The 15,866-nt window shown below is 36.5% G+C and overlaps 1 protein-coding gene and 1 non-coding gene across 2 annotated transcripts in view; both read right to left on the reverse strand.

The window, feature by feature from the left end:
- Nucleotides 1-15,866, reverse strand: part of sf3b3 (splicing factor 3b, subunit 3) — a 28,889-nt gene that overhangs the window by 9,441 nt on the left and 3,582 nt on the right. The window contains exons 5-17 of the mRNA XM_051135179.1: nucleotides 15,290-15,462; nucleotides 14,588-14,729; nucleotides 13,335-13,447; nucleotides 12,938-13,075; nucleotides 10,842-10,945; nucleotides 10,407-10,572; nucleotides 9,982-10,077; nucleotides 9,337-9,409; nucleotides 4,551-4,702; nucleotides 4,022-4,177; nucleotides 3,761-3,916; nucleotides 3,508-3,651; nucleotides 29-151 (exon numbers count right to left, since the gene is read on the reverse strand). Of these exons, the coding sequence (XP_050991136.1) occupies nucleotides 29-151; nucleotides 3,508-3,651; nucleotides 3,761-3,916; nucleotides 4,022-4,177; nucleotides 4,551-4,702; nucleotides 9,337-9,409; nucleotides 9,982-10,077; nucleotides 10,407-10,572; nucleotides 10,842-10,945; nucleotides 12,938-13,075; nucleotides 13,335-13,447; nucleotides 14,588-14,729; nucleotides 15,290-15,462 (1,736 nt within the window). The remainder of the gene's footprint in view (nucleotides 1-28; nucleotides 152-3,507; nucleotides 3,652-3,760; nucleotides 3,917-4,021; nucleotides 4,178-4,550; nucleotides 4,703-9,336; nucleotides 9,410-9,981; nucleotides 10,078-10,406; nucleotides 10,573-10,841; nucleotides 10,946-12,937; nucleotides 13,076-13,334; nucleotides 13,448-14,587; nucleotides 14,730-15,289; nucleotides 15,463-15,866) is intronic.
- On the reverse strand, nucleotides 13,535-13,618 carry LOC127181266 (small nucleolar RNA SNORD111). Its single transcript, XR_007829754.1, has one exon. It is a non-coding gene; the product is annotated as a small nucleolar RNA SNORD111 (small nucleolar RNA).

The following is a 15,866-nucleotide window of genomic DNA, read 5'->3' on the forward strand; positions in this document are numbered from 1 at the left end:
AACAGACTAGAATGTAAAGGTGACTCACAGCTTCTTGAGCCTGCATTCGGACTCTGAAAAGCTTGACGGGACGAGAGCCGAGATACCGAGTTCGAGTGTCAGACAAGTCCCCGGTCACTGGATCCAAAACGGTACGCAGTAACACTCCGTTCTACAAACAAAGAGGTGATTATGGCAAGAGAGAAGCAACGGATTGTCCAGAGAAGTCATCAAGTAACAAGACAGTCACACTGCAGCTCTTATGGTCTACTTTCAAAACACAAATGGCACATCTGAAGTATTATTCTTACCATGAACAATTAACCCATTTCATTTTTAAAAGACCATGTAACTCAAAGTGACTTCGAAGCTTTTGTTTGCTAACCATAAACGATGCCACGTATGCCTTGCAGAACGGTGCACCCAAATGTGCATCAGTGAGTTCATGCATCATGTAATCACGTAGGAAAGGTCATGCCTGGTTCGCTCTTCACCTGTGTACTCGGGTTCGAAAATGTAGGGTAGGGTGAAAAATTCATTTTTTCAATTTCAAAATCGTCCGATGTTGTTGTTTTGGCTTTTTTTTGTACAGCGCATTTGACTTTCTTTGCATGTTCGCTTTGTAATTACTGGTTGGTACTTCCGCCTACTCCCGTGTGACTTTCCAATGCGATTACATAATGTGTGAAGTAGGGGTGTGCATAAATCATGAAAAACAAGTAATTATATGGTTTTATTGAACAAAACTGTTAAAATACATAATGTATTATAAACGACATAGCTAATGTGCATTACATATTATAACATGCCTGGAGAGGGCGCCAACAGCCTGACATATTTTTACACTTTACTGCGCAATCTAATCAGTGTTTAATATCAACTCAACATTTAATTCAAATGTCCCCTTAATCTTTAATATTGGGCCATTTATTTATGATAGAAACGTTACAGCCACTGTAATTTCTTGAATATGTGGCTTCAAAATGTGTACACACAGGGCGAGGGTTTAAACTTACTTTAAAATCTCGTTAAAGGCTCCTATGTTTGCGTAGGTTTATAAATAATTTACCTTACAAATATGATGAAACAGCGCACGTTGCATTCCCAGATGAATACTATAATAACCCCAAACTTACAGCAACATGCTGAGATGGAGTTTGAGAAGCTCCACATGTAAATAACAGGGTGTGGAGCATTACTGTGAACGGTGCCACTCTGAGATGCACTTATGTAACCTACACGCATGTGAAAAATTAAAACACATATTAAACCTGCATCGCATATATTTAATTAAATTATAGCTTTTGTGAATACTTAATAGCATTATGCTTTACTATGATTTTTAATAGGGGTGCAACAATACAGTTAGTCCAGGGTTCAATACGTACATCGTTTTTAGCCACGGTTTTCGGTTCGGTTCTGATATCTTACCACCTCCGTGTTTTTTTTTTTTTGTTTTGTTTTTTTTGCAAATTAAACAAATTAACAAAATACTCTCTTAAACCTCTGTACATCGAAAAAGCGTGGTTGAGTATATGTCTGCTTATTTTTTCCTTTAAGAGAGGTTTTTTTTTTTCGATTTTTACACAAAACAGAATGGGTTTCATTCATACTGGATACTAGAGGGCGCCCTCGTGCAGTAAATCCAGATATGCATCAAAGTAGCAGCACTGATTACGTTCCGTTCTAGCTTCTCTAATGTGGATAAAGACATCGCTATTGCTGTGAGTCTGTGACTGGATAAAAAAAATATAACGTTAAACGTTTTGAACGATGAAATGTAAGGACAATAAACACTCGTCTACAATAATATATGGTTTATCGGTGTTCTTCAAGCCATCTCGTGTATTTTCATAAGCCACTGCTAATCGACATACATAGAATATGAGCATAGAATTTATCGTCTGCTTCACTCTGTGATAAGAATCCACATCAGACCACATAAGGAAGTTATTTCAAACACTCGACTGATGTTGTGAATTAAAAACAAGTTAATGTTTTTTATAACTTTTGTTTTTATGACTCTTGTTGGACAACAGGTTTAGAAAGGCTTATCATTGCATGTCATTAGAATGGAAGATGCTCTGCGTGTGTTGCTTTTTCAAATATAAGCGGGGAGGTGTTTCCTCATTTCAGAACGTGAAATCGTGGGCACACATATGGCAAATTCTGAGAGAAATAAAACAAGGAAGTTATTTAAATGCAAAACCGAAAAACCGCAATTCACAAGCGCGTATTGAACCGTGGAGGTTGTACCGAACGGTTCAATATTATATTGAGTATTGCTACATCCCTAATTTTTAAATGGGTTTAATATGTGGAAAGCACCACTTCCGATATTTCGCTGATTACTCAAAAGGAGTAAAATGCAATCGAGGATTTAAAAAAGAAATTAAATAAAAAAAATTCAAGACATGGGCACAGAAAATGTATAGATTTATACCACTTCATATAGTTAATCAACATCACATGAAGAGTGCCTCTTTCTCCTATAAAAATTACCATGATTACAAATGTGATAGTTGTTTTTTTTTGAGAATCAAGAGACTTTTGGTTCGCCGACCAAAATCATTGAAACACAGCCAAAGCACTGTTTTGCGTCTCTGAGCAACATGTCTGTGTTTCCTTCCTGAATGATTCAACTGTTTAAATGATTTGGTTCAAACGCAATGACTCATGCTTTTAATTCCACATTTAAAGTAACTTTTTATTATTTAAACTATCTTTTTATTTAATTTCAAATACCAGTATTCAATGTTTTGTGTTTAAAATATCAAAACATAATTTTTTAAGAATTTGTAACTGCAGGTTAAATGACCTACATTAAACAGTGTGTAAATACATCTAAATGCCACTAAATCTTAAATGCCAACAGATGCAGCTTCTGTTTCCTCTGCATTGCAAAGTTAAATTTTGTTGAAACTGATTTCATTTGCTTTGTAACAGCCCAAATGTAAGAATTTGACTCAAAAGAATGCACACTTTAAGGGAAAAAATAAAAAAAATAAAAAATAAAAAAAGAAGGCTTTTTAAAAGTTAAAATGCCCATAAAAGGTAAAAATCTATTTAATCTTATTGGGAAAGATTCGTTTTTCTGACCACCACACAGAATATGAAGAATATCAAAAAATTTAGGAGTCATCTTACTATAGTAGCCCTTAAGATAGCAGCACAATAACACACTCAGCAAAATATCATGTAATTACAGTTATCGATAAAATCCCAGAAAATATAGATATTGTGTGTCAATATCGCACACCCCTAGTGTGAAGTTATGGATGCAGAGCTAGTGCAAGATGAGCATTTGTGGTTGAAAAGTATATTTTGAAAACTACAAGGTCTAACTTTTAAAAATAAAACAACAAATTGTTTCCAATAAGAAAAATAACAATTTAGAAAATAAATAGGGTGAATTTTTCATTCCATGCACATTTTAATAAACATTTAGCAACTAAGATTATACTATAATCAAACCTGGACCTGACATTTCTATATTTTTACCCTAGAGCAAGAATTAGAGCTTCTCACCTGCAGGCCAATATTGAGGTATAAGAAGCCGATGGTGCCTTTTTCTCCTAACTCATCCTGTTTTTCCACTCCGCCCATTTCCACAATACACAGAGACTCGGGCTGGGCAGGAAGAGCCTGCATACTCAACGGCTGCAGACAGTCCTGTGCAACAAAGAGATTACACACTTCACACAAGTTCAATGGGATAAATGACTAGAATCCATATTTTAATGCCTAAATCAACTGATTGACAGAGCAAATTGTAACTTACGGATGGATCCAGGGAGATGATACGGACGGTATTGTCCACCAACCCAACAGCGAGAAAACGGGAACGCTGTTCACCAGGGGGCACATTTGCCAAACTCATGCACACCACATCTGCAGACATCTCCTTCCTCTCAGTGTATTCATTCAGCTGTCCAGACTGTAAAGACAGAAAGAAAACAAGAAATCTTAAATGGAAAGACATTCAAACAATAGATGAAAATTTAGATGACGATGCAAGATAAAAGCATGTCCGCCAACATACCGGGTCCATCTCAAAGTAGACCAGTTCTCCTCCAGTCAAAGCAATGACCACCTGTCTCTGATTGACTGCACATCGAACAATTGTCTTCTTCCCTGGAGTTTTCCATTCATTCACTCTTTTATCTGCACGGATGTGACGGATCCCATCAGGGTAGACCTGTAGACATCAAGAATGAAACCAAACCAATTTAAATGAGATAAGTAAAACACTCAGCAATTGTTTAATCTACTTGTTGAAAATAAACTAATTCCTTTAAAGGGATAGTTCACCCAAAAATAAGATTCTGTCATTTACTCTCCCCCATGTGGCTTATTTTCTTCTGCTGAACACAAAAGATATTTTTAAGAATGTGAGTAACAGTTTGGTAACCCACATTCTTCAAAATACCATTTCTTTTTGTTCAGCAAAAGAAAGAAACGCACAGGTTTGGAACAAACTACAAAAGACAGTTTTCATTGCTTTAACAAGGAAGCAGATAAGGTTCAATGGGACATTGTGTGCGCATGAAGGTCAGAGTGATGTCGCTCACTTGCACAAGTGCATCTTCCCCAAGCAACGAGCAAGACAGGGTGGGTGTGGTGCCCAAGAAACCAGAGTCTGTCACTTCTTCCACAGTCTCACCAATAGAAAGCACCAGGGTGGCGTTAACGAAGGACACAATGATGTAGGCATCAAACTCATCTGTGAAAAGGAAACCAAATGTGGGCTGATTTGCAACCATAAAAGGAAACCAATAACTTAGGTATGTAATGGATTACAATCAACTCAAAAATAAGACAACTGTTAGTGTGACAATATTTACACAGCTATCAATACCAATTACCAAGCAATGCTTAATTTTGTTTAGTCTGTGGTGTAAACCACTTTTTTTTTTTCCCCTTTCACAAAAAGTTTGCATTAGCAATTAAAGAAATAAAAAAAAACCCCACTTAATTATCACGTTACATCTGATGTCTGAATTTTTTGATTCGATTACACATAGACACGACCATGAAACCAGTCGTAAGGGTCAATTTTTTAAAACTGAGTTAATATTTGGATAGGACAATATTTGGCCGAGATACAACTATTTGCAAATCTGGAATCTGAGGGTGCAAAAAAAAAAAAAAAAAAAAAAAAAAACAAACAATGAGAAAAACACCTTTAAAGTTGTCTGAGTGAAGTTCTTAGCAATGCAAATTACTAATCAAAAACTACAGTAGAAAATTTCAAAAATCTCTTAATTGAACATAATCTTATGATTTTACCTAATAACGTTTGGCATTAAAGGGGGAGCAAAAAAAAAAAAACAAACACAAACACTTTGACCCATACAGTGTATTGTTGGCCATTGCTGCAAACATACCTGTGCTACTTAAGACTGGTTTTGTAGTCCAGGGTCACATTTGTGTACATGTGTGAAATTTATTCAAATGTTTAATCACGTGAATAAATGTCAGATATCATGTACGCATCCCTTCAATAAATTGTGTAAGAGCTGAAAACATTCCAAGTTTAGTGCACCCAAAAATGAACATTCTGTCATTTACTCATCTCTCAAGTTGGTCCAAACCGTTTACTTACCTCTCACAAAACTGTACAGTCAAAATGAAACTGATTGCCTCAAACACTCTAGTACACAGACCACAATATAAACCTTGCAGAGCTCGAGCAGCACGCACGAGCCAAAAAAAAAATCTAATAGCAAATCACATGATTTCTGAGAAATATCTGGCAGTGACATTTCCTGAGAGCCCAAATTACATTATGCATGCCAAGCAAACGTTGATCTAGTAGAATATGACTTTCTTACAAGTAAGAGCATGCTGCAAAAATTATGCTTCAAGAGGAGAATCTATGATGTACTTGTCTATGCATGCAAGCTCTCTTAATCTTTTAGAAAAAACACAAAGAAACCAGCTTGTGCGGTCCGGCAGCACTCTGAGAAGCCATTTTATGGCATGATTACATATCTTGATGCAGTTAGTCAAACCCTTTTAGGTTTAAAAGCATTCCAACATTTCCTTCCTGTCAGGAAAGTGACTATGCAATAGTGACGTATCTAATGGGGTGCTCGGATCTGGATTTTTGTGGCCGATCACAGTATCTGCCGATCTGATCACAGAGACCGATCTTTTTAAAGCCTTAATTTTATCATGTAGAATTTATAGCGATACTTCAATCAGGGTTTATATATATATATATATATATATATATATATATATATATATATATATATATATATATATATATATATATATATATATATATATATATATTATACACACACACACACACGTGGCAAAACATTTAAACTACTTTTCTTACATTATCACAAACATTCTAAATTAAAAAATTTAACCACAAACCCATGGGTTGACTGACTGCAACCGTGTGCAGTTTGAATTTATTCCAGAAAAAAACAAAAACAAACACAAAACAAAAAAAAACAAACAAAAAAAAAAACGCTGCAAACAAAGTTGTGAACGTGGCGTTATGTGTGTACGCTTCGAGCATGCATGAGTGCCCAGTCTCCAGGAGAGTGCGCGAGTGCTGAATGGATAAACACTGGAAAGAAATTTAAAATAATAATAATAATAATAATAATAATAATAATAATAATAATAATAATAATGCAATCTATAAACTTTAGCAACGATTCTATTGTGCAAATAAAAACACCTGTCAACTGTGCAGTTCACATATAGTCAGACACAACGTGGTGATTGGAAGCCATTTGTGCACTTTTGAGGGAGAAAGAGAACGCGCGGCCATTCACTCACGTTGTTAGGAAAATTACGGCTCACATAAGGTTTTCAAATTACTTTGTAAGTTCAGGGTTTCTGCAGGTTTTATGAGGGTAAATTTAAGACTTTAAGACCTTCTTAAGACCAACTAAAGAAAATTTAAGGAAAAAAAAAAAAAAAAATAATCGAAGGGAAGACAATACGGCAATATGTTCAAGTTTTACTTTCACTATCACTATCAAATTGACAGCAATTCAGTGTCTAGCAATTGTGTGTTATTAGTTTGTTTGAGTTTTCCCTCTTTTCCTCGCTTTCCTTCAGTTTTAAGTAGCTTGTAAATGGGGGCAGCTGCTGGCCAAATGGGTGCCCTAAGCAGAACTGTATTGTTATGCCCTCTCCCACATTATGGAAGTAAAAAAACAAAACAAAAACAAAAACACACCTATTATACAGGGTCAAAATAGAACTTTAATAAAATATAAAAGTAAATGAATAAATTGCAATTAAATTATATTATTTATAAATTACAGTTGTAGATCTAGACAGTTACCTATGACTATGATTATATTAGGCCTAATACAGTTGTCTAATTGATTTTATTATCTCAAGCATCCAGAGAACACACAGAAGAAAATTAAGCAGTTTTACTATGATAAAACCATGGTTAATTTTGGCAAGGATTGTGATGTCCACATGTTTTTGTTGAAGAAACTATAGAGGCTGTAGCATTTCTATCACAAGATTAAGTGGATATTTGAATTAAATATTTGGTCACTATTAAACAAGGATTTGTTCGTCCTGTAAGTGTAACAACAACAATTATTAGACCTTTGCAGGCATTTGTAATAATATGTAATGTACATAAATAGTTTATTTCATACTAGCCCACATTATGTATTTTAACAGTGTTATTTAATGAAACCATATGATTATTTTTAATTAACCGATCATTGCCTCACTGTCTTTATATCGGTTAATGCATTTTAAGTCATGGAAACTATAAGGCAGGTGCGTTGGTGGTGGTAAAATTATTACCGACATTAAAACGTTAACAGCCAAAAAAGTTTCTCAAGATTATGAGCGCACCTGAAAGTGATACACGGGCGTCATCTCGCCTTTTTTTGTTTTGTTTTGTTTTGTTTTCTCTGCGCCGGACCGCTTATTATGATTACAGTCCGCCGCAAACATGAGGCTAGTTGAAATGAGGGCGGGCACGGGCGCGAATGCGGGAGGAGTGGCGCGTTATGTGTGCTTAGCCTACTGTATGTGTGTATATATATATATGTATATGTATATGTCTATGTTAATATTACAAAGAACGGAAGTTTTTTTGTTTGTTTGTTTGTTTTTTTTTTTTTTTTTTGAGCAACTGCACATTTTACTTTCACTTTTAAATTAGCAGCATTAACATAACGTAACGAACTTTTATTAACAAAACAAATAATAATGTACCATGTTATATGCCTAATATAAAATAATAACTTTACACAAAGTTTAAATAGGTATACAAAACTGAAAAACACTGTGTAACCAAATAAATAAGAAACGTAGAACGTTTATAGCAAAATGAATAAGAAAGCTTGAAAGCACGGCATACACCTTGCAGGCTTAATATAAATTAAAAAAAAAAAAAAAAAAAAAAAAAAAATATACGGTTTAAATAAACAAAAATCAGTAAACACGTAGATATCACCTTAGATAAACGGCATAAGTGAAAAGGCTTCTCAAAATCCAAAATATTCTTAAAACAGGCACTTTTGCATTTCGTTTTGAAACTCTTCCGCCATAGTCTTGTCTTTCTGACCTCTCTCTTCTTGTCGGTCAGCTCCACTCACTCTACGTGATAAATAAAATCTGATCTGTGATGCGACTGCGGTTCGGCACACTGCATTGAGCAGCCGCGTTCAGTATTAATTATATTGTCTGTTCACTAACTAAACTAAAGGATTTTTATTACTATAAAAAAATTTAAATGACAGTGTGACTGACAGATGAAGCGGCTCATACCGCCATCTACTGCGTATTGTTTAATGAATATTAAGCGACCTAAACCATGTAGCACAGAAATTACGCTTTCGCTTCATTTTAAAATGAAACACGTGAGGAAACAATCCCTCACGAAAATTAATGCCATGATCAAATGAATTTAAGACTTTCTGCTCTGACTTAAGACCTTTTCAAGGCCTTCATTCACGGGAAAGCGATTTAAGACTTAAGACTTTAAGACCCGCGGAAACCCTGAAGTTATTTAATGAAGAAATACGAATTGTACTTCACCTTCTGCATTATAACCGTTTTACCCGCGCCAAACAGAGACTAAGACAGTGCCACTGCATGTCATACCAAACCTCTCACGGCAGGCGCGCCATCAGCTTTAGATCAGTTTATGAGATCTGCCTTTTTAGGGACCGCCAATCAAACATCCTAAAGCGATTATCGACCGATAATGATCGGTAGCCGGAGCACCCCTAGTATCTAAATACTATTTTATAATTTTTTCCCCTCCAGAGAAATGAGGCAGAAAATCACTTCAAACATGTCTGTATAGCTTATATGCATGCACATAATCTACATGACTTTGTCTTTTACCTTCCACATGTCTCCTGACAGTCCACACAGCATTGGGGTTACCGGGCAGTTCAGAGACAGCCATTTCTGAAACCTAAAAGAACATGCATTCTTTAAGGGGAGACACTGCAGGCAAAAACCCTTTCATGCACCTGTAAAGTTTGAGATTTTGGGCTTTTTGGGTTTTTCATAAAGTGTTTCAGACTAGTGTCAAGAAAACAACCAAAAAAGACTGTTAAGTGTTTCTTTTATAGCACTTTATCCATTTGTGTCAAAAAAATTTTTTTTTTAACAATTTTGAAATGGACCCCATCCAGTGTTTAGATTTTTGTACTAGAAATTTATGCAAATTAGCACATATTTTAGTAAATAAAGCCTCATTTGCATATTTAAACCTAACATTTTAGAAAACTTGTAATACAAAAAAAGTTGGCAATAATGTAATCAATCAACCGGGTAAGTATTAATTTAACTATTGTTAATTTTTTTTACCATGTTCACCAGCAGTGTCTTGCTCTAACACATCAAAATATAAATAGTGCCTGGAAAACCCTAGAACCCTGTAAAACCACAAAGGCCTTCTTCTTAATTCTGTGGGTGTCAAATTTCCATTTTGCAAGCATGTTGCGAAGCTGCTACGGAAACGCAACTCCTAGCAACACAAACCTCCAGTCCATGTCTCAAAACTCTCAGGGTAGATCTGGGTCCTCTGCCACACGCCACATACAGTTGCGGGGTGTCTTCGTTTGCCAAATCAGCAATCTGCAGTACAGTACATAAAAAGAAACAAAAAACAATGGCTACTGTCTATGGGTTCAACACTACTCAAGGCATTTTGGATCAGTATTTCTTCATTACATAACAGAACTGTTAGTACAAAGTAAATCAAATACTGATGTCTGACCAAATACTCTGCAATTTGGTAACTACAAAACAAGCAGTATTAGAGTCACCCAAGCAGTGATTCATTCCCAAACATCTGCTCTCATGCCAACTTACAATCCCGCTTCCTGTCAATACATCCCAGCTTGAGCATGAACATTAAATTTCTAATTTATTAAACTCCACTGCAAAAATACATATTTACACACCTGGCAGGACATGATGGGAGAAAGATTTTCTTGCTCGTCAACCAGCACAAGGTTCTTAAGTGGGCGAGGTTGGAAAAAGAATGTGTCTCCTTCCTCCAGAGGCATGGCAGAGGAAAACTCTGGCTCTTCGTCGTCATCACCCAAGTGGGCAATCTGATACAGGTAGCTAATAAACAAAAAATGTTTTTAGTTTACACTTTCAAAGAGGTTTAACACAACAAAAAAAGCTTCAGGTTAAAGAGAACATGAAAGTAGTAAGGTTACACTGACACAGTGTAGATTTCAGGCAACTGAAACTACTGCTCCCACATTCCTCCCTCTTATTATCAGCTGCAGTAATCTAGTTATTACACTGAAACTTGGGGAAATGCCACCAAATCAGAGGCATTCAGTTATTTGCAGGTGAACGAAAGAATGTGGTGGAAAATGACTTACTGGTTTCCAAACTCTGAAGAAACAAATAAGAAACCAGTCTTCAGAACACACATGGCTGCAGCCACTGGGATGGTATCAAAATACTTCATCCTGATCTCTGTCACCTAAAATATTAACAGATATGAACAGACATCCATGTTTAATTTCTTCTGCAAACACAATGCCTGAGAACCAAACGATCACACAAAGTCAAAAATCAGTATTTTGATCAGAGGTCTTTATGTGTCTCCAGGTCAATAGTCAGAGAAGAGACATGAAAAGCTCATCATTTCAATACTAATAACTGTTCAGACATCCAACATCCTCAAAACACACATGGCTGCAGCCACTGGGATGGTATCAAAGTACTTCATCCTGATCTCAGTAAACTAAAGTATGAATAGATATTTAATACAAACAGATAGCACATCGCTTTCCAGCATTTCAAATTCTTGTGTGTGCATGTATTCTGGCACCAGATTTCTCTCCAGTTCATTGGAAACACCCAATGTTATATTACCGCATTGACTTTTTGTCCTAGTAAGCATCACTTAAAAAAAACAAAAAAAAAAACACTATGCAATGCTGCATTCCATTTAAAGTGAGAACATTTTGCAGGCGTTGCACAGGTTTTAACAGCATTTTACACACCTTTTTTTGCAAGCATCTGCCTTAACGGTTTAAGCAGGTTTTTTTTTTTTCCCCTCATCGTTCGTACTTTATATTTAAAGAAACTATATATAAAAATGTGGCATGCAGTTGCTTTAAACAATAGTATAATAGTATACTCAAAACATCATTCAGTGTAATTTGTGATAATCATAAGTAATAATCGCAACTACAATTTCAAGGGAATAATCAACAATTATGAGTTTAATCGTGCAGCCCTAGGTATGGGCAGACATTTTTTTCAATATTTTATTTGCACAAAAGTAAATATTTAGCATCATCTATGTTTAGGTAATATCATGCACCCACATTTGGTGGTGGCGACATTTCATCAAAGCCTGGGCTGAAAGTTCCCAAGCTGCAACTTCAAGGGGGTTTTACCTGCACATTTTTAAGTAAAATATTCAAACTTTCCATGTTGAATTGAATGCAGCACAAGTATTTTAATGTACTCACTAGGGCTCTAGGGTGCGACCTATTTGGTCGCACGTGCGACCTAATTTTTCAATGGTGAGAGTTTTGAGGTGCGACCAGCAGCGACCATGACTGTGGTCCAACAGACACACATTAGGCCTCGTGGTCTAAACCAATCATAGATAGTGAAGGGAGTGTGGGAAGACCATTGCCGGCAATTAGTGATGGGCGGATGGCGGTTATATCTGCGGGCGCTGCGGATAATCCGCGGGTCGGGTAATAAAAAAAATGCATTCTGATTATTTGCTGGTGGGCTGTGGGTGGGCCGTGGGTGGGTGAGATAAATCAATAACGCAAATATTAACTACATTTTCTAAAATGCGAACCCTTTTTAAATGCTTTTTTCCATCAGGCAAGCAATTTCATTTGTGCGTGTGTATGCGTCTGTTCGCCTGTTCGAAAAGTTGTGACAGAAACATTCCAGATAAAGTTTGAAGGGAGTTACGCCTGTGTTAATGCTACTGAGTAGGGTAATATGCAGTGGTGTAATGCAGAACCTGTGTATACCCATTTCTTTATCCGTCAGCTTTGTGTATACCCACTTCTATATCCCCTCTGATGCGCATCATTCAGAAGTGTCCTGCATTAGCCAATATCATGACAGAACATCATTTCTAACTAAATCGTGTGTGAATAAATGCAAATATTCGCTCAAATCACCCAGTAAAGAAGGTGGTTTTTGGCTTAAAAGCACAAGTGATTATTCGCTTATATAAGTGTGCAGGGATGTGCAGATCAGCTGAATCTGCTGTTAAAAATGAACCATCTATTCATCATATCATGCAAAAATAAGAATGAGAATAACTGTAAATGGCGATTAAATGCGATGCGGTTGAAAATTTGGGTGCACCTAAGAAAAAAAGTTAGGCGCACCAGTGCAACCAGTTAGTCTAGAGCCCTGCTCAGACTTTGCCTCAACATCCATTCAAAAAAACACAGATGACACAGTTACGTCTTTAACTCTGTGCACTCACCATCTCCTCATCAGTTTCTAGAGTAACCTTAAAGATGTCTCCCTGTTCTGTCTGGGCTAGAAAGAAAAACATGGATTTGGTCTTGTGGGTGGCAGAGCAGACAAAGATCATGCCTCTCTCAGGATCATCCAGGTCATTCTGAAAGAGAAAAGCGCTGTGGTCACATCTCACATCTGTGTTTAATTTCTTCTTTAAACAGAATGACTGAGAACCAAACAACCATACAAGGTCAAAACAAATATTATGATCAGAGGTCTTTATGTGTCTCCAGTTCAATAGTCAGAGAAGAGACATGAAAAGCTCATCATTTCAATACTAATAGCCATTTAGACAACTTAAGGTGATGTTTATTGTACTCAAACAGAAAAACACAAAGGGGATGCCCACACAAACTCACCCTTCTGCGTGGGATGGGGCAGCGGATGTCTGGTTGGTCCCCAAAGTTTTTGTAGGTGATATAGTTCTCAGAGCAAATGAGCACACCGCTGGGACCATCCGAACCACCAGGAACTACGATGCATGAGAATAAGTCAGATTAACACAAGCTCATAAAAGACTTAGCTACATTTTTTCTCCTCTAAAAGCAATGCTTTCCAGGAGTCCAGGAAGATCAGATATCTAAACAAACTCTTCATCAAACAGTCAGAGAAGAGACATGAAGATATTCATCATTTCTGACACAAAAAAAAAACAAAAACATATTCAATAGTTTGGGGTTTGCAAGATTTCAGTGTTTTTGAAAGAAGTCTCTTATGCTCCCCAAGGCTGCATTTACTTGATTAGATTATACAGTAAAAACACACTGTGAAACATTACAACTTCAAAACATGTTTTCCATTTCAGTACTTTAAAATGAAATTTACTCCTGTGATGACTTTATATGAGCCATTACTTCAGTCTTCAAATATCCAAAAATTGTGAAACTTTCAGGATTGCTATAATGAATAAAAACAGCATTTTTTTGGAATAGAATTCATTTGTATTATTTTATATACAGGGTTCCCCCACCTTTGTTAACTTCAAATTCAAGGACATTTCAAGGACTTTCCAGGTCTGATACCCTCAAATTCATACTTAATGTGGAGACACATTTAAAGTGAGAGCAAGGTTACGTCATGTTACCTTGTAAGATAAAAAAAAAAAAAAAGCTTTTTTTCCCCCATTTATTTCTGCCCATATGAGAGAGCCGCTATTCTATTTGTTGTATTTCTGTTTTGCATAAAACTGAAAAATATTCAGTATACTGTATTCTAAAAGGATCTGATATTAATTAAACTACATGGATTTTATTGAAAAGAGCTCAGGATCACGTAACGTTAAGTTAACGTAATGCGTAAATGCAATGCGTAAATGCATGTAACTAACGTAAATCAAGCAAGCTATTATGCACAGAACACAAAGTGTTGGCGAAATAACACATTAGCAGAACGGAGGGAATAATACGGATTTTTTTTCCAGAAAACTTCTTGCACAAAATCTTAGTAACGCCAAACTTTGGTAAATTTAGAATCACACTTTTTTTCATATCTCAACAGCAATTATGGTGAAATAGGTGTTAGATAAATGTGTTACGCTAAAGGTACTGCAACACAGACTTGTGAATCCCTATCTAGAATTTTGACACCCTGACATTTTGAAAAGGTCAGAAACCTGTGATGAGGAAGTTGCCGTGTTCCTCCAGCGCCTCGCTGTACTTGCGCACCACATGGTTGAGGCCCAAGTCCAACTCATAAAAGGTCAGAGTCTGCTGTGTGTTTGCCGCAGCCTCTCCAGTGGGATCGTTATCTGCCTCCTGCAAAGCCATTTAACACTGTGTTAGAGATGTGTCAACAGACTGTTTATAATTGTAAAACCAGGATGAGAAAGTATAATGGCATTGGCTACATGCAAAAAAACACCCCAGTTTGCAAAGAATCTCTGTAAATATCTCTGTATTCAGCTAGCTGCTTGTGTTAACATCCAAGGCAACTCAGCATTGGTCAGGCCACTAATGTGAATTTAATTCCCCCACTAGTTTAGTGGTTCAACCTTTTTGACTCAAAGGTCCACCGCTGTCCATCACAATATTCAAAGGTCCCCCATATATAGGCTAAGATATTTCTGGTATTTCCACTGTAATTATGACAAAGCTTCTTTTAAAACTGTTTTAAGAACCACAAGTTCCTCCATAAAAAAAAAGCAGCAGTTTTTACATTTGTTTACATCCTGATTTTGTTTAGCATTTTTATTTAGATTACAATTTTAATGTTACCATAAATGCATTATTTTAGTCATACAGCAGTCCCCTTGGGAAAACAGCTCAGGCCCTGGTCCTCTGGCTAAAAGGTAATGCACTAGAAGAATGACTCTGACCTCATAGTCCATCTCCAGGCAGGCAAACATGGGGTTCTCAAAGCCCACATCCACACCAACCACATGATAGACAAGCGTATTAGCCTTGTGGGCCTCTAGAGGGGAGGAGATGGTAAGGCGGGCAGCTGCATCTCTGTTCAGGATGTATACCAACTTCTGCTTCTCTATGGCACCTGGGAAAATGGAACGTGCATAGATAAAATGGGAAAACGTATAACTGTGATTAAAGGAAGAGTTCACTCTGAAATAAAAATTAGCTGAAAATGTACTCAATCTCAGGCCATTAAAAATATAGATGAGCTTGTTTTATCAAAATTGGCTTGCTGCCATCAGAGTCAGCTAGGTAGTATTGTGAAGCATCATTAAGGCATTTTAATTTGTAACCACCGCTTCTGGCTAAAATGCCAGTCCATCATCTACTATAACACTTCCTCCACTGTAAAAAGTCCATCCTCCATTATCCTCAAATCAAAACCCATTGACATACACTACCAGTCAAAAGTTTTTGAACATTAAGATTTTTAATGTTTTTAAAGAAGTCTCTTTTTCTCACAAAGCCAGCATTTGTTTGATCCAA

Source organism: Labeo rohita, chromosome 18 (genome assembly GCF_022985175.1).
Source record: "Labeo rohita strain BAU-BD-2019 chromosome 18, IGBB_LRoh.1.0, whole genome shotgun sequence".
NCBI lineage: Eukaryota > Metazoa > Chordata > Actinopteri > Cypriniformes > Cyprinidae > Labeo > Labeo rohita.